This window comes from Equus asinus, chromosome 9, assembly GCF_041296235.1.
Source record: "Equus asinus isolate D_3611 breed Donkey chromosome 9, EquAss-T2T_v2, whole genome shotgun sequence".
Taxonomy (NCBI): domain Eukaryota; kingdom Metazoa; phylum Chordata; class Mammalia; order Perissodactyla; family Equidae; genus Equus; species Equus asinus.
In genome coordinates this window covers 82,236,998-82,262,628 of record NC_091798.1, presented here as the reverse complement: position 1 = coordinate 82,262,628, position 25,631 = coordinate 82,236,998, and the positions used below count along the sequence as shown (strand labels likewise).

The window sequence follows — 25,631 nt, the reverse complement described above, 5'->3', positions numbered from 1 at the left end:
TCCTATTTGTTGTATGCTTTACTGTTTATTAGCAAACAAGCAGCATTTTTAATTCAATGGCTATAATCCTTGTACAATACACCAACTGAATAGAGAAATATATATCGTCCCTTTTTAAAAATCCTTTAGTGACCTCACAATTAGCAAAGTTCAAGCAATCAGGGTGTTTTGTCTACCAATGAACTACAGTCCTATAAGAAAAAAACACTGCGATGGTCCTCATTTCCTTCAAGTCATTACTCAGAAATCACCTTCTCAGCGAAGCTTTCCCTTGATGTTATTTAAAATTTTAACTTTAGGGGCCAGCCCTGTGGCCGAGTGGTTAAGTTCTCACGCTCCGCGTCTCCCGGGTTCGGATCCTGGGCGCAGACATGGCACCGCTCATTAGGTCATGCTGAGGTGGTGTCCCACATGGCACAACTAGAAGGACCCACAACTGAAAATACGACTATGTACCGGGGGGCTTTGGGAAAAAAAGGAAAAATGAAATCTTAAAAAAATAAAAAATAAATAATAAATTAATTAATTAAATAAAATTTTAACTTTATCCCTATCCTCCAACTTCATTTTCCTCCATCCCTGATTCCCCCTACCCCCCACTCATTAGATCTTAGTACTAGCTAACATATCCTATATTTGACTGCCCCACTAGACTGGAGGGCAGGGATTTTGACGTTTGGTTCACTGTTATATGTAAGGCGCTCAATAAATATTAATTGAATAATTAAATGAGTGCAAACCAAAATATTCCTGGGGAAAACACTCTTTGTGAAGTAATTTTTAACTAACAATAAATGAATGTCCTTTAATTAACATGATCTGTAACCATTCCTGAAGCCAAAAATAGCTATTCATTTTTCCCACGCTAACACAAAGAGAAATCAATATCAGATTTAGAAATATATAGCCATATATTGAACATAAACTCTTAATTTTACTTTACATGTGATAAAACTGAGGTCAACAGTGATGATAATTCAGTTCTATTTAATTAGTATGGGTTGAATGCTGAATAAGCGCAAAAAAGAGCTAATTACAGGAGAAATGGGATGAGAAGAGACGATTCCTGATTCTTAGACTAACATTCTTTGCACAAAATTATCCTGCTACTTCATTTAAGAAAATGAATAGTTTTTTGCCAAATGGGAGAATGGAGGTGAAGAACTACCTACAGGGAGTTATATAGAAAAAAGAAACAAAACAAAAACATCAACGATGGGATAGAAAAAGTATATGCTCTTTGAATCATTAAAGATTGGCCCAACCAACATAATAGCTTGTGGCTAAAAAAGGAGTCCAACAGTAACAGAGGACAAGCATTTGAACAGGCTGTATCTGGCTTTTCTTTTTTCTTAAGAAGAAAACAAAAATAAGTGAATATGTTTACCATTTTAAATAAGAAGGGAAAGGTTGACATTAGCCTTTTGACCATCCTTAGTGTCCATGTCAGAGTTTTCATGGCACACAACCGACTCAGCTATAAACCCAGGGCAGAGAGAATGAGATGAGTGGGAGTTTAAAAGATGAGATTGTGCAACTATTTGAGACACTGGGTTCAAGCTCTAGGATCATAAGTGTGTTTAAATCTGATTCTTTAAGCCACCTAAAGCTCTGTGGACACAGGATGATCCACATTCAAAAACCACTTAGTTTTATTTTGCTGAATAGAAGTCATATACCATGATAGACAATTTTCAAGTATGAGATGGCTCAGAAAGTGTGTATAAATTCAGAGAATGTTGAGACACTGTGCTTTGTAGTACTGAGAATTTAATCTTTCATTTGAAAGAATAAAATCTATCCAGTGAAGTTCCAATTATAGATTTCATAATGAATTCTACTTATTGCTTCCTGGACCTATCGATTCCATTAACGGATGAACATCTCTTTAGAATCATAACTCAAGAAGAAACGTCACTATTTTACCAATGATATTTATATCAGAAACAATAAGATAATGAGCACATTATGCTTGGATGCACTGGTCATTTACGCATAGCCATTAGAATTCTGGGGAAAATACCAAAGATAATCAAAATACATGCGGATATTAAGATAAAATTACATGCTTTTCATTTCAGACAAATCAACAGGGGTAGGAGGGAGAATAGAGCTCTGATTATAGTGCAATGGGCAAGGGGTGTAGGGTGGGGGCAGGAATAAACAAATTGTCAAATAAAATTCCACAAATCATACGAAGCAAGATTATAAGGATTCCTAGTCAATTTGGCAAAAATATATAATACAAATAAATGACCTCTGAAGCATTCATAATGGCTAGAGTCCAATAAAAAAAAAATAAAAGAATTCTACTGGCCTAATTTAGGATATTAAAATATTACTTGGAATCATTTCACAATGTATACATATATCAAATCATTATTATGTTGCATAGCTAAAACTAATACAATGTTATACGTCAATTATATCTCAATTAAAAAAATATTATTTGGTTTACATAAAGTACAAACTCTTACACACTTACAGAAAATAATTCTTGGTACAAAGACAAGATGCTTAAATAAACCAGTTAGTAGCTATAACCATCATTCTCATCAAATTTGATTTGAAAGGCTAAAAAAACCTAAACAAAACTCATTACTTAAGTTAATGTGCAGTTTGTGCAAGTTCACACTCTACTTAGGGAGAACTCAAGTTTAAAATGAGTGAATCACTAGTATTTTAGAAATACACGTTATTCCATCCAATAATGAATCCTATGTCTTTTCCTCCCATATTATTCCTCTGCACCATTTCTGAAACTCAAAGTAATAACTTCAGTTCTAATTTTTTAAATGTAGCTCCTTAATAAGAACAGTTATAAATACCAGGTGAGATTCTTTTCAAGTAAGGCCAACATGTGAGAACTTTCACTTACAAAATAAACGTCCTACTTTGCTGTAATTTTGTTATAAGACAGTTATTCTAGTAATGCTGATATACCTCAAAACATATTTGGAATGTTTCTCTTGGAAATACACATGAACTATCATTAGGATATATTCACAATTCCTTCCAACCAAAGAGTATTATACAACTTAAGCACTTATCACTCAGTCTTAGTTAATATATCAGTTATTTCCAAAATATTTAATCTACACCAAAAGACAGGAATTTGCTGTACTGAGATTATTCAAATGAATGTGAACCACAAGCCTTAAGTATTCCAAAAGAAGAGTTTCAAAATTGCCTTCAATAGCGACAATAGCACTGAAACATAATATATAGCATCTCAAGATAGTATATGGAAGAACATTTTTTATAAATTCTACTATTTGCTTTAAAAAAAATCTGTTTCTCTCTTATATTCATCCCCTTTATAACTGTAATCCTTCATTTTGAGTTTTAGATGTAAAAAGCATCAAAAAGAATTTAACTTGTTTTTTCATTTCATTTGAATTTTTCATTCAAATGACCTCAGTTTCTGTCCTGTAAAATAAAAATTTAGTATTTCTAATTCTAAATACTACAAATTTAAAACAAGCCTTATTTAATATAGGCTTAAATGATACCTATAAACTTGTTTAGAATGGGAAAGGTTCTAATTTTTGAAAATGACAGAAAAAGAATTTTAATTTTGGAAAAACCACCTGTGTATTTATAAAATTTTAAGTACGCTCACACATAGGCAACACAAATAAATTGCTTGCTCTGATGAACTTTCAAAATGTATTTTAATCTCATTCCAAAAAGAAACAAAATTTCTAGATACAAATACATCTCATTCAATCACGTTTTAACATACATTCAGCAACTTAAAATATTATAATGATTCAATATTTTCAACTTTTATAATCTCAATATATTATATATTTAATATATAATATATATATATAATACATACAGGTAGTCAGCAGGACTACAAAGTAATTTTTTAAAAGTATGACCAATATTGATAAATAGTTTTAGACTATTTAAAAGAACTATTTAGGATCGTAGAATAAAATAAAAGATGGGAGGCCCAAACCTAACAGCAAGATTGCAAATGATCATACAGCCAATCATTTTAATAGATCCCTCAAATTGGACAGAACACATTTTAAAACAAGATTCTTGCCACTCTCAAGCAGCAGTACTTGTAGATATCAAGCATGTACATGTCCATTAAATTTAAAATTACTATACAGCTTTCTTTACTGTAATATACAGTAGCTATTTCTTCCTTTCTGTTGGATTTTGTCATCTGAAGAATGACTAATATAGTACCAACAGAAGTGACTTTAGCTCCTTTCCCTCCCCTAAAGCATGGCTCAGTTTGAAGATTGTTCTATAGGCAGCCATTATGAATATTAACAGTACCTTAATACCATTAAGAGCAATCAATCAATAACTGGAGTCATATGAGAAGTTTCAAAGACTGCTGGAGGTTTCTGTAAACCAAGGTAATCAGAAGCATTACCCTTGTGGATAGCCCTCTCACATCTCTTAATACAAGGAGTTAAAATTCCAATGCCACAGTATAGCAGTAACAATCTATTCCATAATTTTAAATAATATACCATTAATTCACCCTGAGAATACAGAGGAAGCATTTAAAACAAGATATTCTGATATGTTTTTTTTTCCTTTGTATTTGCTTTCTTCTGCTTTTCGCCAGCCCTTCCAGGGCACAAATACTTGAATTCAAAGTATATCCTTTTGATAACTGAGATTCATGCCACAGTCAAATACTGGTGATAGAAAAGCCCAAAAAGGCTTGTAGAAAAGAGGCAAGCGGCAATCCACCAGGTTAAGAAAGACAGAAGTCCTCGAAAAAGCAGAGGAGTGAAAATGTTTTTTAAGCTGCTCAGGGCCACTGTTATTTGCGTAACGGTCACCTTCATCTTCCCATCAGCAGATGGTAATTCAGAGTGAACAGAATGGGAGGGCAGACTATGATCCACTGGCAAGGTAGAGACAGGTTCTGGATAAATGCCCCATGAATGATTACCTAGAAAATTCAAGACACAATTAAAACTTGAAGAGTAACTAATTCCAACCTTATTATTAAAAAAAAAATACGAAATTCTTTTAACTTACATTTGACATTAAGAACAAAAAGTTTAATGATATAAAAAATTATTTTATGCTGAAATAAAGTAAAATAATAATCTTTCTACATACCTGGTAAAAAACTCAATGTGACCAGACCACAATCTGGTCTTATCATTAAAAGTACAAATAAAAGCTAAAAGTCTAACTTACTTTAATTAACTGCACTAAAATCTGGTAAAATAATAAAAACAACTTTTCCTTGTATAACACATGAATCAATTACCTCTACTGGAGTGACAGGGACAGACTCAATGACTTCTTAGAAATCTTTTCTACCCCTAGAATATCAGAATAAATTTCTTTCTCAGAAACTATCTATGATTTCAATGTGAGAGACTATTAATAGCTTCCAGAAGTTGTTTTATCATAGACTTTCCTATGTTGGACAGGATATGAGCCACATAATCTAACTGTGCTAGTCTTTTACATGCCATAGATTCCTAAAGCACACTTACATCTATCATCAGCTCTATGTTATCTACTAAGCCCACCCAAATAATACTTTTAGTTCCTTTGGGCTTCTTAAACTCCCACATTGGCAGACTGCCTGATCTAAGCAAAAGGAAACGATCAATATAACAACAGATAGTTCTTGAATAACACCACACAGGGACTCGACAGCTTCGTGCACAGACTCATAGGAGAACTTTGTTCTTCCGTTGAGAAATCCTTAATCTTTGGACATAAGTTATCTTGTGTCATAAGATAATATGTTATCTTAGATATGAGCTATCAAGTAGAACTCACCAAAGGATTCTGTAATTCATAGAATTACCTATCTTGTAATAATTTAAATGTTAGGCCCTAACAAAATCTTAAATCATCCTCTTATAACACAAAATAACTAATATTAACAGTGCTCACTCAAGTTACTTAGCAAATTTGGGAATTAACCTTTAGCAAACAATTCTTGTAAGTAAAGCATAACGTTATAAAACCATACGGTCCCGAGTTTTCAAAATCAAGATGACAAATCTACTTCTACAGCTAAAAGTTTCCCATGTTTCCTCTTAAAACTTTTAGGGAGAAACGATTTTAAGAGGCATATTACATTGTAGGTAACAAAAAGCATTATTAAGCATAGACAGAAAATAAAACATTTCCCAGTTGCCAGGGCACGCCTACCTAGTGTTTTCAAAAGCAGAGTTGTGTGAAGCAGCATTACCAGAGGTGCCACATACTGCAGTGCAATGACACACAGGTAATAAAAGACTCGAGCCACCTGCAACCAACAACATTCTTAAGTGTCTAATACTGCTGACACATTATGAGTGAATTAAATTTTCATATAACTGTCAAACTGAGTTGCTTAAGAGAGAAGTTATCCTTTCCTGGGAAGGAAGCTAAATGGTACTAAGTTTGCAATTCATAAATGCCCCCAAACTGACTTCAGAAAGGCTCAACTTAAATAGAAGTTTTTCAAAATGTGATAATACTAAAATAAATTCTTTAAAAACAGTTCTTAAGTGATCAATATAAATTGGAGAAAATAACCACTAAATTCAAATGGTGTGTATTCATTTACATTTCAAATATAAAAGAAAATGCTAAAATCTCTAAAGACATCTAAAACATCAAACTAAATAATAACAAGCAGAGTCATTTATAAGTATAAACTCCTCATAAATAAAAACACTAAATCCCCATTCTACATCAACATATTTGACTGAGACCAAATTTCCTTCTTTGAAATTCCTATTAAGTTAAATATTTACATTTCATGTCCAAGTACTTGGGATACTGTTAAAAGGAATAAATTTAGTCACTAATATTTCCTGCCCTTTAAGCCATAAAGGCTGGACAATATGCTGTAATGTTTTTCAAATCAACTAGGGGGTCCCATTTAGCAAGAGTAGACATATCACAGCTTTTTACCACCCAGCTGTATGATACCCAAAACATTTAAGGCAGGAAGAATAGAGACCTTTTCTTCACTCAGCACCAAAATCAGATCAAGGTCTGTCTGATATGGGCCAGTTTAAGATTATCCCATTTACAATAAGAATATTATGCGACAAAATTACTATCTATTAAAATAAACCAAATTGTCTTTTCTTTTACAACACAGTGTTTGCTATTCTTCACACCATAGTATACAACTTACCATTTTCTGTAGCTCAACCGTACTTATTCGCCCTGCTTCTTTCTTCATCTGATCCACACATTTCTGGGCTAAATTTAAGTAAGCTTGCAGGTGACTACGCATCATGGCCAACCGCAAAGCACACAGCACTATTATTAACCAGAGTCGCAGAGTATCGAATGTAGCTTCTGTCATTCTACAGATCAAAAAGTTGATATGGTGCTCTCAAAGACCAAAATATGCTAGCATGCTAGTTAGACTATGTTAACGTTCACCACGTAAGATATAGGAAATCTACACTTAGCTATATACTTGGAGATATAAGAGTATTCCATTCTGCCCTAGATTACCCATATAACACTCTCACTTGCATACTAGAACCAGATAGACAAACAAATCAAGAAAATAAAGTAGTAACAGATATCCAGAAGAAAACAGTAGACCAAAAACTTGGGATGCTTTTCTCTATCCACCCTCTTCCATGGGGAAAAAAAATTGGCTGTGAAATGAAAAGAGAAGTTGGGCACTCTTAAACTGGAAACTAGGAGATAGAAAGAAGGAAACTACAGGAGATTCCAGGTGAAAAGATGTACCCTGAGGACATTTTCTCAGAAATCAGACTGGGTGAGGACTTTAGAAAGAAAGTAATTTCTGAATGTCCTTCTTGGGTTTAATGTTTTTAAAAGGCCATGTCTTCTGCTTTGATAAAAGATGACGTTGTGGGTAATTTGGAAGTAATGACTAGACCATGTTTGGCATCTAATCTCTAGTACATAGCAGGTACTTCATACGTGACTGCTGAAATACGTGGAGTAATCTGCCAGATAGGATTTGAAAGGTTCTCCCTCAAATTCTTAAGACCATGAGGGTAGAATGGGTGGCTATAAATAAGAACAAATAGGCAAAGATAAAAAATCTGACAACACTTCTCTTCAACACAGGTTCCATCATCAGCCCTTCCTTCTGTGCAGATTAAACACCAAGAAAAGGGACTAAAACTACAATACAAGAGAAGTTGCCAGGGGGAAATATAGTTGAAGGACAGTAAAGGGAACAGAAAGAGCAGAGAAGATGTGAAAGTGTACAGTTTTGTTTGAACTATTTATGAAATGGAGGTCAGAAATGCGGATGGAACAAAGGCTTTATTATGTATGCTCTCTTTTGGTTTCCTTCTTACAAGGTCATGAGTGCACACGGACATAAAATTCTAATGGAAAAGCACTGTTGGCTAGGAAGGATAAAGACCTAATCTTTTATCCACACATTTCCACTGTTATGAACAATGAGATTAAGGAGTCAGTCATGTGAGACTGACAATACACAAGACACAAGGCCACCCACAGCCTTGAACCTTTCCAGGGGCCTATAGACAATACTCTGCTCCCTGGAGATGTGTAGCAGACACACTTGACTGGTAGCATCCTGAAGACAGCTACTATATAGACTCTGAGGGTGACAGATAATAGGAATGAAAGGAATGGAATAAGGCAGTGAATCAAAAAATATTCGCTCAGTTTATGAGTAGTTCAGGATTTAGGATAACAGTTATTAAATAGGATCTTCTAATTCAGATTATTTAACCAACCTCATAAAGATCTGATAAAACTGATCTGATGGGGTAACTCAGGAAAGGACCCTGAGCTGGGACAAAATATATGGGTAAAGAACAGGCAGGAGAAATTTCTCCAAATTCTTGGAGCCATTCTAGGTTTCTCCGTATATGTTCTCTTTTTGGTTTTCTTCTTACAAGGTCACAAGCACATATGGACTCTGTTTGCCCACATTTTATTTTTTTGATGTCAAATAAGAACACATGGATAGATTTAAATACATTTCTGGATTGAAACTGCATTATAACCATTTTTTCTTCTGACTACAAATAGAGACCTTTCCACAAACCATTTAGTCCATGCGACAGATGAAGACCTGTCACTTGCTTTCTTCTTCATCTCATTCTCTTTGATTGATGAGCAGTCATTCTTTCTCAATCTACCAAATGGGCTTTGGATTTTAAACAAAAATTTAAAATCATCTCTGTCTAACCACTTAATGTAATGGTCTGACAAATAAAAAAGAATAGGATAGAGCAGAGATAAGACTGCAATTTTGTTTACATTGTTTATACAACAGGTCAGAAATGGGGATGGGACAAAGGAAATAAAGCTATAGAAGAGGATCCTAGATCTTCATATACAACAAAATTTTTCTACAATTTAATATACACCCAAAGAAAAAATTCCTTATCCCCATTTCCTTTAAGCATAGTCTTCACTGCTAATCTGCACAAAGTTTAGTCTGGCTAAAAGTGGGAAATGAATGTTGGTATAACCACTAACGCTTTATATACACCAAATCTGGGTGAATAACCCTTAGCCAAATTATTTAACTTCTGAGTCTGTTATTTCATCTATAAAATGGGACGAGAATAGCAATCACAAAAGAGAATTACTGTAAGAATAAAGGAGATAAAATATGTGAAGTATCCATACCTAGCATAATAACTGGTATATGATGGATGCATCATAAATGCTAATTTCCTTGTTTTCCTAACTAAACTAAGGCAAACATAAAATTGAGAACATAATTACAGGAGTATAAAATCGAACTTCTACGACTAAACTTCAAGGAAGGACTGGGAATGCTTTTAGTATTAAAGACATGAGTTAGAAGACGTTTGTCTAAAACCTGAGAATCCTTAGGATTATTTTTAAATACTTAGTGAATCTGTCAAGTTAAAATTACCAATAAAGCTTATTCATGTGGGGAAAAAAACACTGTAACTTCAACGGGTACTTCCCTAGTTCAGTAAGATTAACAGGAACAAAACCCCACAAAAGTCATGGTCATCACTGATTATATACTCCAAGAAAAATTTGTACCAGGATCTAAAAGAAATACATAATATAAAATGTATACTGTGGAGTCAATGACTAGTCAAGGTTTTCTATTTTAGTTTTGATGAGGCAAAGCAATGAAAGGAACATTTATTAAGCCCTTACTTCCAGCTGGTTGCATTACATGTGTTCCTTCATTTAATTCCAATGTTAAGTTTGTGAGGGAGATACTATTATCTTCATTTTCCAGATGGGGAAACAGAGGCTCAGTGAGGTTAAACAATCCTCAATGTTAGTGAGGATCAGAACTGGGGTTTGAACCAGCTCTGTCTGAATCTATTACTCTAACATAGTTCCATGAGGCTAACGAGTTAACTTATCAAATACAGTTATTAATGCCTTTTAATAAACTTTTTTTATGTTTCCTTATTATCTTCTCTGTTAAAATATTGTCTAATTGGAGAAAAATGACCTAATATTAGATAATAATGTTAAGGCATTATTTTTCCATTTTGATAGGTGTGATGACACTATTGTCACGTAGGAAAATATTATTTTTTAGAGGTGTATACTAAAGTATTCAAGGGTAAAAATGCTACGCCTCTAATTTGAAAAACTACTTTACCAAAAAACAAAACTAAAGAGGGTGAGGAAAATATGGAAAATTTCAGGAACTCTTACATGGGATGAATATATGAATCCATTTATACTACTCATTTTTTCCTCCATTAACTTTCACAATTAAGAAAAAGCAAAAGAACTGCAGAGGATGTCTTAAAAACAGGCACAACAACAACAGGAAAATGTCACAAAACAAGTGGACATTAAGTGAGAAAGCAAAAAAATTTACAAGTGTATAAGTTAATATCAGTGCAGGGTAATACTTCACATTCATATTCATTAATGAAGATCACAAAAGGTTAAATGATGACCTGGTCAAATTTATAACACATCTTTTAGCATTTCTATGAATTTTTTAAAAAATACAATGTCCTAATATTATCATTAAAAAACTTAAATAGAATATATAACATTTTTGAAAACAGTTTTGATTATATAACGAAACAAAAATTAGCCCTGAAATATCCATACTTACAAAGGGACACTTTCTTTACCCAACGGTGGGTTCATAATGTAGTCTTTGGTGATTGGTTTCACCCACAGTAGAACCATAAATAAAGGTGCCAAAAAGTTGATGTGAAGTAATGTTCTGAAAATATGTAAGAAATTAATATAAATATCCAGAAACAAAATACACTAATAAACACAGAAACTTGGGATTTACAAAATGAAGGTAGTAACTAATTTTCAGTATTCTATATTAAGGTACTACTGTCACCGTTATTTTATACTCATCATTACCACTTAATGCTGACTTGAGCCCTTGCAAAACTACCTCATTATCTTAATTTTCCAGAAGAGAACTTTTAGACCCAGGAAAGTTAAACGACTTGCTCACGGCAATATTACAGGTTAGGGCAGACCTAGCACTGTACTCTACATCTGCTCACTTCTCTTCCAGTGTCTGTCACAATCCCCTTCTATATCCCTGATTGAACTAACACACAGGTCCTTAAATGATTCTTTCAACTTTACAACGTTAATGGATCCAATGGATTTTTTAGTCTTCTTTTGCTGTTTTTCAGTGCAGCTGAAACAAAGTGTCTCCTTATTATTTATAAGTAAGAGATGGTGATTAGCAAGGTCCATAATACGAGAAGATATATGGCAGACAAACCTACTACAGCAACTTATAACTGAGGAATCTTTCAATATGCAATGATCATGTACAATCATGTATAATAATATAATGTATGATTGGCAAAATCATAAATGATTCACATATTTTTATTTCTTAAGAGTATTATGACTATATCTGAAATATCTGAAATTAATTTCCCTATCGTACACAAACCAAGGAAACCTGTATTACTCCTGATAAGACAGTATACCTAAAAGAGCAAAAGGTTTCAGGTTTGAGCTGTAACTTCATTGTTAATTGTTGTCCCAAGTTTGTATCCTACAGAGACAGATGACTGGTAAAGATTTTTCTTATTTTAGAAAAAGACAAATTCTTCAGACTATTTTATTACCATGTACTGCTTTCATTATCAACCATGCTGAAGGGCTAAACTGGAGGATTTAAAATACATACACACACACACATGCACACTAAAATATCATAATAGCTTAAATGATAGTGATCTATGTGACAAAACAGGGTTGGGTCAGGAAACCTGAACACCTGACAGGGAAAGGTGGAACTCGGGTTCTAAGTCCTGGCATTAAAACGAGTACCAGTGCCTGGCCATGGGGTGAGGAGCACGCCGCTCTTTGTGCCAGTCATGCTACTCTCACAACAGAACTAGCTTGCCCACACCCTTGTATCAAGGCAGAATGCTACAACACAATGCAATAAACCGAAAATAAAATAAAACTCTAAATCCCCAAAGGGAAAAATCTTAAAAGAAGCCACCTTCTACTGAAAAGGGAAGTAAAATGTGCCCCCCCAACTCCAAACCATCACTGAATGCTTTAAATGTTTTTATAAAGTGATTCTTTCATCCCACAGCCTGGGTAAACCATCAGTGCGGGGGAAGAAAGCAGCAGTATTAGATATGCAGTGTTGCTAGGGAACACTCTAGTATCAAGGAGCAGCCCACAGCGGTTTCAGTAGCTGGTGAGGGGCTCCCCTCCACCCACCCTTTCAGCTTATTTAAATCATAACACTGGGGTTAGTGGACTGAAGTGTCTGTATAGAGAGGAGGGGGAGAATCAGGTTTTGTTTTAAAAGAAGCCATTAGAGAGAGTATGGTGGGAGAAAGGCAGGATGTAGCCAAGAGCATGCTGAGTAAAAGGAGGGGAAAAAGAGGGACGAGGGAGTGTGTCGTGGGAGGTGAGAATAAGTAAGCAGACACACAAAGCATATGTAGAAAAATGGAGGTAAGGAAAAAAACAAAAAGACTGTCAAAATTAAAATAAAGGAAAATGACATAAGTAAGAGAGATAAGAATGTAAAAAGATCAGAGAATCAGCATCATTAAAAATAGGGTTTTAAAGAGAAGAAATGTTAGGAAATATGATCACTCAGAGAAACTTAATGATTATAAATACATAAATCAAAATGGAATATTCTCAACGTGGGTGTCAATAAAAAGACGAGACGGGAATTTGGATCTGGATATGAGTTGAAGGAGATAGAAACCTGTCGTTCTGCCAAGGTGTCTACATCAACAAAAAAAAATCTGTGACAACCACAAAGAATATAGTAAATGGGCTCTGAACTATTTATAGAAATTCAAATATAATTTCTCCATTTGAGAACTAAAATAGAATTTGGTAGTTAAAAGTAACCTATGATATTTAACATTGTACAATATTAGTTATCCCCAAGTAAAATAATGTATTAATTTTAACGTTTTACAAACAGATCAATAATTTAAGGAAAACAAACATCTCCTATGTATACAGATTTTACTTTCAAAAAATTTTTAAATATTTTAAATAAAAAACACTAAATTATTTAAATAAAATTATTTACATAAAATTTAAATACAATGTTTGTAATTAAAATGTTTGCGTTTACGGAAATTTCCATGGATCCTTAGTCCAGTTGTAGAGATTACAATATCATAAACATTGACCTCTAACCTAAAAAGAACATAAATATTGATATTTCCATTTTAACAAGTATAATAGAAGTTTAGTAATTGATTAAATATATATTTTTTAACACAGGACTTAAAATTTAGAAATGAATAAAAGAAACTTGCTTATAGTAGAAAGAGGAAGTAGTGTGACATCAAATGGTTATTAATTTTCAATACAATAATTTATGATTTCATTGCAATAATATACCTTCATTAAGATGGAAAACATATATTTATCTGCATGTGCTTATGTACATTTTCCGCTTACTGTGTAATTTTTTCTGTTGCCAAATTCAGGGCATCCAGATGCATTTGAGCCAGCCGTAATCCAGGAAATGTCAAAAAAGCCCCAATGAGCGAACAGAAAAGAGCCAGGAAAAATTTGAAAGTAAGTTTTGAAACAGGACCCCTAGAAACAAAATTTTTTAAAAAGCTGATAAATTTTTTAGGTTAACTTCCCAGGAATTTCCTTTCTTCTGATCAATTACTTTAAAAACCACAACAATAACAGTAATAAAAGTAAACTTCTACAGAAAGACAGCTCTTGGTCAATTCTCTATAATGGGTTTTAGTGAACTATAAACTAAATCAGGCATCTCTTTAGCCACATTTGTAACAATCCAACCTACACATTTGAGATAGAATTTGATATGTGACTCAGATGTAAATTTAGTCTAACATCTGGGGGTAGAGGAATTAAATCAAGTAAAAGCAAATCCAAATAAGAATTCTACAAAAATATTAAGTATACAATATACTATACTCGTAAAAATTACGGGTAAGGCTATTTCTAGAAGTGACAATCCTACTTAAGAAAGACCTCTTCACTGATTAAAAACAAAGAACCATTTATACTAAATGCTGTTTTACTAAAAATGGAAAAATTTAAATAATGCTTAATTTTTAAAAAAACTTACTGAGATTCTAAACCTTGCTTTTCAAGAAACTGCATTGCACTGTCCGAAAAATTTGTAAACCCTGTAGGGAAAAAAGAAAATTATTCTTATCACAGGGGTAAAATACAGAATCTTTCTTTGGAAATAAAATGCTAGAAAACAGAGCATCTTAAATTTTGAAGTGACTAGCTTAGCTCTTTCATGTGCTAATTTAGTATGCCATAATGCAATAAAATTTGCTTATTAGCAGGAACAGTCTTTGAAAACATTCCTTTGATATTTGTACATTCCATGACTGTGCATAAAATTTGCATTAAAATTTGCGTCTTCATCTATGTGAGTAAACTTCAGCATTATGGAAACATTTAACTGTAAGGAAAAAAGGGGGAAGGGACAGTATTTTTGGAAAAAGCTAACAGAAAAACTTGGCTAAAACAAAAAAAGGAAGATCTTAAGAACAATAAAAGTTAATTATTTAGAACATTACAGAATATACACCTCAAATCTAATTTTAAAAACTTATCAGAAATAAAACTCAAATATGGAAGTAAAAAATATTAATGGTAGATAAAGCAAAACTGATTTTTAAAGTTGTATAAAATTATTACCTGTTTCAAGTCCAAATTCCAAGTAGTTTTCTGTTACAATCAAGACTGCCATTGCTTTCACGAAGAAAAAAAATCCAAAAGTAACACAGACTGATCTCTCACCACCATCTTCTACTTTAAAATAGTGTGTAGTTAATGAAAACAGAACTTTGCTGCAGAATGAAAAGTTCAGGAAAAAACCACAGATAACTTGGTGGGAGTTAAACACAGCTATCTTTACATGACCTGAACTCCAATAAAATTTGACTATAACATTTATTTTGATTCTACAACATGCTTATTCACAAGGTACCCTTTGAAAGGAAGTGAAAAACTAATGAAAGTCTGAATAGTCTTCCAGGAAATAGGACACAAAAACAAAGCAAATCTAAGTGAAGTTTATAACATTTTTAAATTAATGAAAAGTACAATACACAAATTAAATTGTAATTAGGGAAACAATGTATTTCTAGTTTATCTGACTCAAATTTTAGTAGGAGGTTATGACAATAATTTTATGAAATAGGTTCTCAGCAACATGTAAAGCCAAGGTAGAGGTTACGTTAGGGAACAACCTTTTATTGGGCAGGTTTGTCAAGCTGTTTATATTTAGAATTAAACACACATCATGGGAATCAATTGCAAATCACCCAATAATTCAAAATCTGAGATACTAACAGCCACTGATAAGCTGTGGTACGAAAACTATGTATCTGGGATCACCATTTCACAGTATGATTAAACAAGTTCCCTTTGACTATTCAAAAACAGCCAAAGGTTCAACATGCTCATCAATTAAAAATCATTAAAATATTTTAATTTTACAGGACAATATTAAAGAGATCATTTTATCTGAACCCCCTTTAATAACTGATCAAATCAAGATCAAATCAGTGGCTGATCCAAAGCTAGAACTCAGATTTCCGTTATTCCAAATTGCTCTCCTTGAAAGCATAAACTCACCAAACAAAATAAGGTGCTGGGCAAAAACATCTAGAAAAGTAATTTTAACATAAACTATATGTGAAGCATGGAAAATAGTGATAGCCCTTATTTAGTACTTGCAAGTGCTAGACATTACCAGTTAACTCGTTTCATCTACACATTAGCCAACTATTATCACTACTTTACAGATTTTAAAAAACTGGCACTGAGGTTAAGTAACTCACCTAAGATCACACAACTAGACCAGAGGCAGTTAGGATTTAAGCCTAGGCGGTCTGGACCCAGAGTGTGTTCACTCAACAACTTATTCTACTGCCTTTACAAAACTGTACACAGCACCAAAGTCACACGGTAGTTTAGCAGTAACACATGAAATCTTAAAAAGAGACCTGCCTGACAGGTAAATGGCTCAAATATTCTCACAAACCTAAGAATCCTTACTCAGGAACAGTTGGGCAAGGGATAAGGACTCTAGTCCTTGTTCCTTAAAAGGAAGCTGTCGTTTGTCGCCCTATTTAAAAATGGTTCATATATTATTACCCATGCTCAATTATCAGGGTACTGGATATAACTAGACTTCCAGCTGCTCCAGCTCAGGCGCCCACCTGAAGCAAGCCAACCTGAAGGTAATAAAAATGTTGGCATCTTTCAAATGGAACTTGAAATAAATCTGTACTAGAATATAAACTCCATGAGATCAAAGATTCTTGTCTCTTGTTCACTGCTGTAGTTAGAGCACCAAGAAGAGTGCCTGGCACACAGCAGGACTCAATCAGTGAATGAATTTGCCATAGAAATAATGTTTTACATGGCAGTTTAGGAAAGCTGAAATAGTATTAATTACATGCTTTTACGGTAAACAGACTTTTTGAAGAATGATCTCAAAAACATTTTCCCTGGGATAATATACTCAAAGTCAAAAAACAATAGAGAAAAAGTTTCAGTTTAAGATCTGTTTCTATCATTGGTGATAATAATGAAAATACAAATTATTCTCTATTCATGGTTATAAATTTAAGGGATTTTCGGGTTTTATAAAAGCTAAACCTTTGTTTTCCTAAGGTTCATTAAAGGATAGTCCCCCTTCTAAAATGTCAAAAAATATGAAGTACAGGAACAGCTCATCTTTATCCCCCTATTCCAGGGGCAAGAGGCTCTCAAAACTGTGTGAGGGCAGTATCCTTATGAACCTCCTTGCCGGCAGCACCTCATTTGTCAGGGGGCATCATGCCTTTTCCTGACTTTCACTGTTCTCACCTCAGTTAATCCCACTCTAGCTAATCTCCCTTTCACACACATCTCTCTGCTTTTTCTCAAATACCACGATTCAAGATAAATACTTCCTCAGATTTGTTTCCCTAATTACTCATTAGCAACAGCACTGTTTTCTTTGAAAAAAATATGATCTTGTATGCTACATTACAGACCAAAGGAACTTTCATGGGCTAATCTTGGGGTGGGGGCAGCGGGTGCCATTTATAGCATCATTTCTCTAAAAAAAGGTTATTTTATTTCTAAGTGTTTTAGAATACAATCTACATTTAAGTTGGAGGTACTATCTAAAAACTGCTGTACTAGGAATTGATTTCAACTTTTTAATATATTTATAGAATATTATAACAATAATACTTATAATGCTATATTCTGTAAGTATATGATTTGGTAAGACAAGACTAAAGCAGATAATGAAAAGCTAGATAACCTCTGAACTTTTTGATTAAAAAGACCTCTCCATGTTTTCATATTTCCTATAATTAATATGTGCTTTAGGATACATATAACCAGAAATACATATATAGAACTTCAGCGTACATTTTCTGAAGACATTTACCAAGTCTGTTACTTTCATTCTAAATGTCTTCTTATATTCACCATAACTCAGGTTATATATTTATAATGGTCAAGTATTTGAACAAATTACTTCTTTAATGTAAGAACTAAAACTAATAAATAAACAAATGCCACTAGTTCAAAATTATTAGCCCCACCAAATATTCAGCCCCCTAACACCAGGGTATCTTGCTCAATTTAACTCTGCAGTACTCTGGTCACAGAACAATACAGAAATCTGAAACTCTACTGAAGTAAAAAAGCCGATCCACCAAATAACAGACGTCAGCTTTTCTTTGAGATTGAGCATTAGGGGAAAGGAGAAGCTAAACTATTTTTATAACAAGGGAAATAAATAGTCCTCTTATAAATCTGCAAAACTCATAATCTCTGCAAATTATAGTAAGAATTTAAAGAGGGATATTTATATTCCAGTTCTTATTTTGCACTGAACTATCTTCTGGTATTTCCACATGTTATTCCATCAAAATTCTTTCTAAAATCATTTAACATTATTGTACAAGTTTTCCCTAAACATATTTGTCAATTTTCTACCTATTTTGGCTAACAGCTACTAAATCATTTATAAGCAATAAGAGTATACTGCATCCCTGTTAGAAGCTGTCATGATTTTGTAATATTAAGCTTAAGTAGGATTCTCAAATTGAAAGGACGTCAATTTCAATTAAAATGATTAATGGGAAGTTAAGGCACATTTAGTTTCCACATCATTTTAAGATACAATGTGAATTCTTTTTAACTTTTGTACAACTTAATTATTGCATACATCCTACCACTATTTTTTTCTCCTTTTCTATAAGAATATCAATCTTTTCAGAGTTTTTATATTTATGTTTTCTAATTAAAGACAAACACTAGTAGTCTATAGTTGTTTAAAGTAAAAAGACTTTATACCCAGGACAGGGCCCTGAGAATAACCAAGAGTATCCAGCTAGAGGGATATAGGCAGGACTGTGCCGCCATCAGTGCAAACCCATTTCATTACGGGTTAACCTGAGTGAAAATATAATGTTTGAAATGAAAGGTGCTTCTGACAGGTGCCTGTGTGTGCAGGCAGAAAAAAGGTTAGAAAGCATTAATCTAAACCATCTTGCACAATCTGTTAGAACAGTTTTCTAATTAACCAAAGTAATTAACATGATGTAGTTTAAATTTACATTATGATTTATTTTTTAGCCGTCCAATTAATAAAAAAAAAAAACTATAAAGTTAAGGCTTCCCCCTTAAGCTTCCTAACTTCTCCTCATGGAGAAAACAAAGTTTTATACACATGAGTCTATTATACAATAATTTTTAAAATTATTCAATTTTAAAAGCGTAACCTCTTTATATTTATGATTAATAAGTGATAGTAATCACTTTAGTAATAGTTGAATCCAGGTTAAGTGTGAAAAATATGAAAGCAAACAACAAAGAAAAAAAGATCTGATTTTTAAATAATTAGGACTATTGAAGCTTTTTCCCTGGCAGATAGCAGTTCTTCTCATAATGAAGTAGAGAACCTATCCCTGAGTATTAAGTTTTCCAAGAAAGCAAGATAGGAACAATATAAGTCTTAAAAGAAACTTCATCTAACTTTCAACATTCGAGATGGAGTTCATGAAACACAAAACACTGTTGAAGAGTGGTGATAAGATTCTAGGACACAGATGCTCAAACTTTTCTCCCCAGGATACTTAGAATCGCATGTTCCTTACTCATTTATCTCTTCTCCAAAACTTAAAAGTAAAAGAAACAAAGCTGGTGATTCCTTTTACTAGTATCAAACACTACAGGTCCATCTCTTTCCTGGCATTGTAAGGAAGAACTTAGATACTTGGGAGAGAAGAAGGAAAAAAGAAATATGGTTTAAAAAACAAAATATAGAAACTCCAAAACCCCAACTGAACTGCTTTTGAGATTTAGCTGTGATCTCTCTCGTTGCCTGAGGGCCCTAAGCCCAGGTTGGAAAATATTGCTTCATTTTTACTGAAAATGGATACTAGAATCTACATAGCGACAATTTCCAACTCCTTCACTTACACTAAAAGCAAAATAACATTCTTAGCCAAAAGTGATATCAAATGGACAAAACGAAATTTCTCAAACATTACATCTACCACCAAACTCTGTTACCACAGAACAATTAAATAAATTACAAAATATGTCAACATTAAAGGAAAAAAACAAAATCAGATGCAACCTAATCCAGGCATAAAGCATAATCTTCCTTACATCACTAATACTTTAATCTAATATAATCCTACACCACAAACACCTAAAATGTTATAATCCCTGCACCCTCAATTTGCATTGAATACTGGATAAATTTTAAAACTAAGTAAATGCATTGAGTCCATATTAGAACAAAACCTTCCTGTAACCCACAGTGTAAAATACACATACAATATTCTGGTATGTAATACTATGATCTGGCTGCACTCACATGTTCAAGCTTTCATTCAATAGTCCCCAAATCTCCACTTAAATCAGAATAGTGTATTTACCATCTCCTAAATACAACAGCTATACCATCTTGGATCATAACCTATTATCTGAACTACCCTCTTCCCTTCCCTCTACCTAATCAAAGACTCAACTCAAGCTCCATGTCCTTCATGAAACTTACCATTACCTCTCTACCCAGACCATTCTTTCTCTTCTGAATGCAAAGCACTCATTACTGTAATTCACTTGCCAAGTATATTATGCTATCTTGAACTATAGTGCGACACAGATGTAAAGAAAGCATTCTGTATACCCAGAATGCCTGGGTGAATCTTGGTTCTACTCTTACTAACTATGTGATCCTCCATGTGAAGTTAATTAACCTCTCTGTGTCTCCAGTTTCTTTATTTGTAAAATGCAACTAATATATCTACCACTTCAGAGGGCTGTTTTGAAAACTAAAGAGTTCTTTATAGTTCTCTCTCATATATAACTTCTAATCCCAAAAAGTAATATAAGGACGAATGGATTACATAATGTTAAAAAACTGAGTTAATTTTATACTTTGGATACAATTCCTAGTTGTGCTTAAATCTTTTAACTTTTTCCATGAAAGTTTAATCTAGGAGATACAAGATTCTACAAAACACAGCAGTATGGTGTGAGCTGCAAATAGATGTATGAGTTGACCTCCATATAAGCAGAAACTGGATTCCCAACTCCCCTCTCCCATTACTTTCCTGTGCAGCCAGGTAACAAATTCTACTCTGGCTCCAGCAGAAGACTAAGATTTAACCTCTGAAGAAACTGAATCTGAGGTACACAGAGTTCAGATCAAGGCAACTGTAGTGAAAACAGAAAAGTTAAGTGAAAGTCTACATACTCAAAGGTATATCAGCTTTGAAACGCGTGCAGCAGACTTCCACACTCCAGACAGGAGATTAGAGACTCTCCTCTAGTGAAAGTAAAAGGCCCCAAAGAAAAACAAAAGACACTGACATAAATAAAACCAGCTTGAGATTTACTAAGTTAGTCTTCAGTGAAGTTAATCAAGTCCTACTTACATACAGAGTTCCCAATTCGCTTTTAGTGTCTGACTCTTTTTTTTTTTTAAAGATTGGCACCTGGGCTAACAACCGTTGCCAATCTTTTTTTTTTCCTGCTTTATCTCCCCAAACTCCCCAAACTATGTACATAGTTGTATCTCTTAGTTGCAGGTTCTTCTAGTTGTGGGATGTGGGACGCCGCCTCAACGTGGCCTGAAGAGCAGTGCCATGTCCGCTCCCAGGATCCAAACCCTGGGCCGCCACTGCGGAGTGCGTGAACTTAATCACTCGGCCATGGAGCCGGCCCCTAGTGTCTGACTCTTAAACATGAAAGAAAAGACAAGAATCTCCAGACACAGAGCAGGGATCAGAAAACTTTCTCAGTAAAGGACCCGAAAGTAAATATTAAGGCTTTGTGGGCCATACACAGTCACTGTAGCATATTCTTCTGTCTGCTTTTTAATTTTTTTAAACCCTTTAAAAATGTTAAAAACCATTCTCAGCTCAAAAGCTGTACAAAACAGGATGCAACTCAGATACAGCAGGCCACAATCTGCCAACTCTTGTATTAGGACATACCATCTTATGTAAAAGACAAGAGAGAAAATTAACAATGGAGAAAAAGTAACTTAGAGAAAAGAGAGATGATACAGGTAGTAGAATAATAAGTTTCACATACATATAAAAATAGATACACATATACATTTCTATACACAAATATATATGCGACACATCTATATTTCATAAAGCTAAACAAAGATAAATGCACCTTTGAAACATGAACAGGATGCTATGAAAAATCAATGGTTAGATATCAAAACATGCCCAGAAAAATTAAAAATAGGACAAGAAAAATACTTAATCTTAATATTAAATATAAAATATTATAAAAATAAGTTTGAAAGATAAAGTTGAGGAAAAGTTCCATCAAAGCAGAAAGGGTGATCAAATGAGAGGATCAATCCAGGAGGGTGGAGAGATTACAGAAGGGAAGAAATTATGAAAGACATAATAAAAGATAATTTCTAAACTCGAAGTTTCCAAATTAAAAGAGGCTACCAAAAGCCCAGGACAAAGAATGAGAAAAGATTCCTAACAAGGTACGTGATCATGAACCTTCAGAAACCAGATAAATAAAGAAGATTGTAAAAACTTCCTGAGAAAAAAAAATAAAGCAAAACAAGTCATGTGCAACAGATTAAATATCACAACATTGTACTTCTTAACAGTAAACTTTTGAGGTCGACAACAATGAAGCAATGTCTTCAAAATTATGAAGAAAAATACTGACAACCTAGAATTCTATATCCAACCAAACTACCAATCAAATAAACAAGAAAGTCTAAAACTAGTTGCCTCACATGCACACTTTGGTAGAAAGCTCCACGGAAACATGAACAAGAACCAAGAAAGAGAAAAACGCTGAATCCTGGAATGAGAAATTACACGTGGGAGAAAGGCAAAAGGAATTCTGAGGATGACAACAAAAAGAAGTCCCAAGATGATGGTTGTGCAGCAGGCATGAAGGGCAACCAGACTAGATAAAAGCCAGAGAATGGAGGTCTCCAGGAAGGGTATCTCCATCGGGGGGAAAAAGTAACTAATACAAGTTATCAGCAACTTTGTGGGAAACTATACTGAAAAGCTAGTGGAATTAAAATAAACACAAAGAAAAACTAAATAAATTAAAAAAAATTCATTAATTAATGAAAAAACTGCAAAAGAAGCTACAATACCTTATAATGCTCACATATGAATAATATTTATATAGGTATAATAATCACTGAATACTGATTTTAGCAAAAATTGTAAAGTAACTACACTAAGAGCACAAAGGAGAGAAAGCGCAGAAGACGGCATAGTTTAAGAAAGGAAAATTCTCACCTACCATAATTGATGAATTAAGAGTCAGCAGTATAAGCATTATATTTAGAAATATGAAGATTTTTAAAAGTGAGTATAAACAGTTAAAACATGATGGGAAGTGGCAAGGGGGTAGGGAAGAGGACTCATGGTATTTAATACAATACTTTTTGCACTTTTTGTCTGTATAAACTATGTATACATATTTGATAAAAGTTAACATTTTAGAAAATTCAATCTAGATTTTAATAAAATCTTGATCTACAATGTACCCCTCTACTCCGGAAAAAAGTACGTTATGTCCTGGAGTTTAATAGAACCTGAACTACATACAAATTCACAGTGTAAAGCACAAATGTATATTTTACTAACCTTTTCAATCTCATGCACTGAGATTACTTCCATGTCCTATGAATTAAAATACAGCAAAATGACGATTAATATTAACCCAACTGTTAGAAATGTTTCCCATGCTTGTGAAACACTATCATCATAAAACCTTACGATTTCAATACAATCTAGTTCTCCACTGGCAAAGACCTGATATATGTATACCTGGAACAGAACAGAACAAATATTTAGCCTATTTTATAGAGAAGTAAACAGGTAGCTTTTCTAAGAGTTAAACTCTAACCAAAAGAAAAAGTCTGAGTATTTTCCAGCAATAACCTCAGTGCCTAACTAACAGTCCTTTCCCAGCCAAGAGAAGCTACGTAAAGATCTGATAGACCTACTGAAGTCTATTCTGGGAGACTGTTTTGTAGAATCTTCATTTGTTTCAAACTCAAAACTCAACTTCTTGTTCTATCAAACTTTAGAGCAATGTGTATTTTGTTCAATTAATATATAAGTAAGTCCAAACCATAGTACATGGTAGCAGAATAAACAAAAACCTACTAAACAGAAGACAGATTTTGTTAGCATTAGACGTGTCAGGATATAAATCTGGCTTTTTTTCTTTTTGAGAGACAGGATAAATAACTACATTGAGGTACTCCATTTAGAATTCCTCACTGACAACTGTGGTAACTTTGAGATCTCACAAAGAAGACTTTCTGTTCTAGCTAAAATAGAAACAAAATTTCTTTTCGAGTTACTTACCAAATTTCTGTATTACCTATATAACAAATTGTTTTTGAAATAAGAAAAACCCTTTTATGTTCTAATCCCATGAATATGTTTATTAACAATGCTATTCATATAGAAAAATAAGTAATAAACTACACCTGAAATATTGTAGGAATGGGTTTCAAAACAAAATTTTTCTAAGTTACTTCCTATCTGTTCTTTCTGCATAAATTGTCCACAATTTCCAAGTAAATGGAATATACTTATTTTTGCCCTTTTGTAGATAAATACAACATGAGAATGTAAATAACATGATAATACCAAAATTAGGCTTCTATATTTACAGATACATATAACAAAAGACGCTGAGCAAAAATATGGCATTTATTTACTTATGACTTAATGGAAATAATGGTCAAGTACCTTCACTATGAGTAAACTCTTTCCCTACTTTTATCTATTATTATTTTTATAGATCATTCTATAACTTAAGACATTCATAAAGAGTATTCTATTAGTCAATATTCAAAACTGCATTTGCAAAACTGATGCAAATAGTCATTTTCTTTCAATTTTTTTTTTCCTCTTTAACCCCTCAGTCTTAGCTGAATGTACCACCTACTTTAAGTGTTAATTTATTTTGCTTTATAGTACAAAATCCCAACCCTTGAAATAAAGAGAATGTAAGGGGTGGGATAAATTTTTCTCTGCCACATGGTGGACGTTTTAAAAGTTCTAATTTAATATCAACATTTTTTCACAATTGGAATTAGGCCGTAATTTATAGATGCAAATGCAAAAATTACAATAGGAAAGAAAAATCAAGGACAGGTGGGAAGATGTACTCAGTAGGAAGTATTTTAAATATATTTATCTTCAAGCTGGAGAGGAGAGCTTTCAGATAGTCAACAGGCTTACTTTCTAGTTCTAAAATGATAAATTTCTCTCAGATCTAAGATAACAACTTAAATAACATATACTTATCAATGCACTATTATGTTTCAACTTCGTTTGTGTACTTCTATTGCCTTAAAGACCCAATTCTCATATTAAGAAAATGTCTTCTATACCCTAACATCTTGAAATTATTCAGATATTTTATCAATTTTTTTTGAGAAGGAAAGAAATAGAAAGAGATTATATTTTAAGAAATATTTTGTTGCCAATACACAAACCTAATGGATGGCATCCTAAAGAATAAACACACAAGTTTCTCAAAAATTTTTCACAAAATTTATGATCTTTTATAAATAGATCAGATTTCCACTCAACTAAGTGATTTTCACTTAAACTGAAAGTTTTCCTATTCTGTGAAAGATTATATTGTTTTTGCGACTGCTAATAAAA

The 25,631-nt window shown here is 33.2% G+C and overlaps 1 protein-coding gene across 5 annotated transcripts in view; it reads right to left on the bottom strand.

Moving 5' to 3' along the window:
• Positions 1–4,510: 4,510 nt before the first annotated feature.
• The window catches only part of TMEM161B (transmembrane protein 161B), a 69,526-nt gene continuing 48,405 nt past the window's right edge, over positions 4,511–25,631 (bottom strand). For 3 of the 5 annotated variants that reach the window (XM_014857051.3, XM_044779993.2, XM_070517827.1), the window contains 7 exons: positions 15,106–15,257; positions 14,519–14,579; positions 13,870–14,010; positions 11,048–11,161; positions 7,139–7,313; positions 6,160–6,256; positions 4,511–4,930 (listed from right to left, as the gene is read on the bottom strand). In XM_014857051.3, coding sequence (XP_014712537.3) covers positions 4,653–4,930; positions 6,160–6,256; positions 7,139–7,313; positions 11,048–11,161; positions 13,870–14,010; positions 14,519–14,579; positions 15,106–15,257 — 1,018 coding nt within the window. In that variant the 3' untranslated portion in view covers positions 4,511–4,652. Of the gene's footprint in view, positions 4,931–6,159; positions 6,257–7,138; positions 7,314–11,047; positions 11,162–13,869; positions 14,011–14,518; positions 14,580–15,105; positions 15,258–23,588; positions 23,726–25,631 lie in introns of those variants that run through there. The other 2 variants (XM_044779992.2, XM_044779994.2) reach the window with 2 other exon arrangements.